Here is a 1,758-nt window from a genome sequence, read left to right on the forward strand (position 1 = left end):
ACTGCTTCAAGAGCAATACAGCTTTATCTTCCTGAGTAGCAATCAATGGGTAATGCTTTAAGCTGGACAAAAAAACCAAGACACAGAAATATTGTATTACTTAGAGAATTAAAAAAAGTTTCAATGGATTCCCCTGTGGCGCCCAAACCATATAGACCATACACTGCTGGGTGTGCTCAGCTGTCTCTGACAGGTTAAGGAAGAAGCTGGAAATGTGATGGCCTCTGGGGAGGTAACTCAGTGGTCAGGGTTCAGGAGGAAGTGGGACTTACTTTAGCCCTTGAATACCTTAACCAGCTGAGCCACCCGGGTGCCCCGCTAGCCCTTGAATACCTTAAGCTTTGACTTTTTCCATATATTTCATTGGGTTTTCCACTTAAAAGTCATTCCAACCCCTCAGGAATGCTGGTCCCCTTAGAACCGCCGGAAAGCACGTGGGTCTCCGCACAGACTAGTTCGCTTCTCTTAAAGGTATTGTCCTGACGCTGGATGTTCCCTACCTCTCTGCGGCTGCCCGCACCTCCCAGGGGCCAGCTTTCCAGAGCTCCCACGCGGGCGCTCCGCCTCTGGCTCCCAGAGCCTGGGAAAAGGGCGGGTCCCGAGCAACGGCCCCTCCTAGAGCGCCCAGGTGCTCGACTCAGTGCACTCGGGCGATCTCGGGAAGAAGCCCCAGCAGCGGAGTTTGGGAGGTGAGGGCTGGAATCCAATGAAAAGGGCGCGGATGGGGAGGGGCTTGCCAAACGCCCTTGAAATGAAGCCCTGGCCCCGCCGCAACTGCGGCAGCTGCTCCCAACCTCGGCCTTCGGGTTGGCAGCCGCACAGCCGCTACCAGCAAGGCCTGCTGCAGCATGGCCACTCCCAGGCGGTTTCCGACGCTCGTGCAGCTGGAGCAGCGAGAAGGGACGCTGTTCACGGTGCTCGGTAACCTCACCAAGCAGCCCTACTGGTTCCACTCCGAGTACCTGAAGAGTCCGAAGGCAGTTCACCTCGAGGCGTGGCTGGTGGAAGCGATCTTCGGTGAGTGGGTCCGAGAGGGGTGCCCAATGCGGTCTTTCCCTCTCCTCTCCCCAGGGCAAGCCTCTCCAGTGGCCCTAGCCGCAATCCAGCGCTGCCTCCTCCCGCCGCCTTCTCCTCCCAAATCCCACCCCTCACAGCCTCTTTGCTCCTGCGCAGGCCGGGGAGGAGAGCACATCCCACACGTCGAGTGTGTGTCGCAGACTCTGCTTCACGTTAATCGGTGGGACCCCGAGGGCGAGGCTGAGATCTTGATATTTGGTCGGCCTTATTACCAGAAAGATGTATCCAAGATGATCATGAATTTGGCTGACTATCACCGCCAACTCCGGGCACAAAGTACGGAACCAGATAAATAGGGGCACCCCGGGCAGGCCAGGGTTCCTTGGGAGGGATCCTGATTGATGCTTTCTGGATGAAACCGAGCAGCGGTTTCATCCTCTCAGTCCGTCCAGGAGAGAGATTTCTTCTTGCAAGGGGATCTAGAAGGCCAAATTGACCTCAAATCCCGGACCCCAACCCCCCAGCCCATATGGATGAATCCTTTTGTGGAAAGAGTATGGGAACACAGGTAAGGTCTCCACACTGTTCTTCCAGGCTCAGAGAAGGTCCCTGCCCAGGACGCAGCGACCCAGCGGTCCCCCGATGCTTCCCGAGAGGCCGCAACCCAGCGGTCCCCCGACGTTGACCGGGAGGCGGCGACCCAGAAGTTCCCCGACACTGCCCGGGAGGCGGCGACCCAGA

The 1,758-nt window shown here is 57.6% G+C and overlaps 1 protein-coding gene across 1 annotated transcript; it reads left to right on the forward strand.

Moving 5' to 3' along the window:
• Positions 1–704: 704 nt before the first annotated feature.
• On the forward strand, positions 705–1,658 carry KHDC3L (KH domain containing 3 like, subcortical maternal complex member). The gene is made up of 2 exons (XM_034991283.1): positions 705–1,017; positions 1,174–1,658. Exons 1-2 carry the CDS (start codon positions 849–851, stop codon positions 1,371–1,373), a joined length of 369 nt encoding a protein of 122 aa, XP_034847174.1. The 5' UTR covers positions 705–848; the 3' UTR covers positions 1,374–1,658.
• Positions 1,659–1,758: the final 100 nt, after the last annotated feature.

This window comes from Mirounga leonina, unplaced genomic scaffold (assembly GCF_011800145.1).
Source record: "Mirounga leonina isolate KUSES-001 unplaced genomic scaffold, KU_Mleo_1.0 Mir_53, whole genome shotgun sequence".
In the NCBI taxonomy this organism is placed as follows: domain Eukaryota; kingdom Metazoa; phylum Chordata; class Mammalia; order Carnivora; family Phocidae; genus Mirounga; species Mirounga leonina.

Bases quoted from the DNA above. Each gene is read 5' to 3' on its own strand.
- KHDC3L (XM_034991283.1), top strand. From the start codon at position 849: ATGGCCACTCCCAGGCGGTTTCCGACGCTCGTGCAGCTGGAGCAGCGA. The intron at 1,018-1,173 runs GTGAGTGGGTCC...GCTCCTGCGCAG, and splicing joins GCTGGTGGAAGCGATCTTCG to GCCGGGGAGGAGAGCACATC.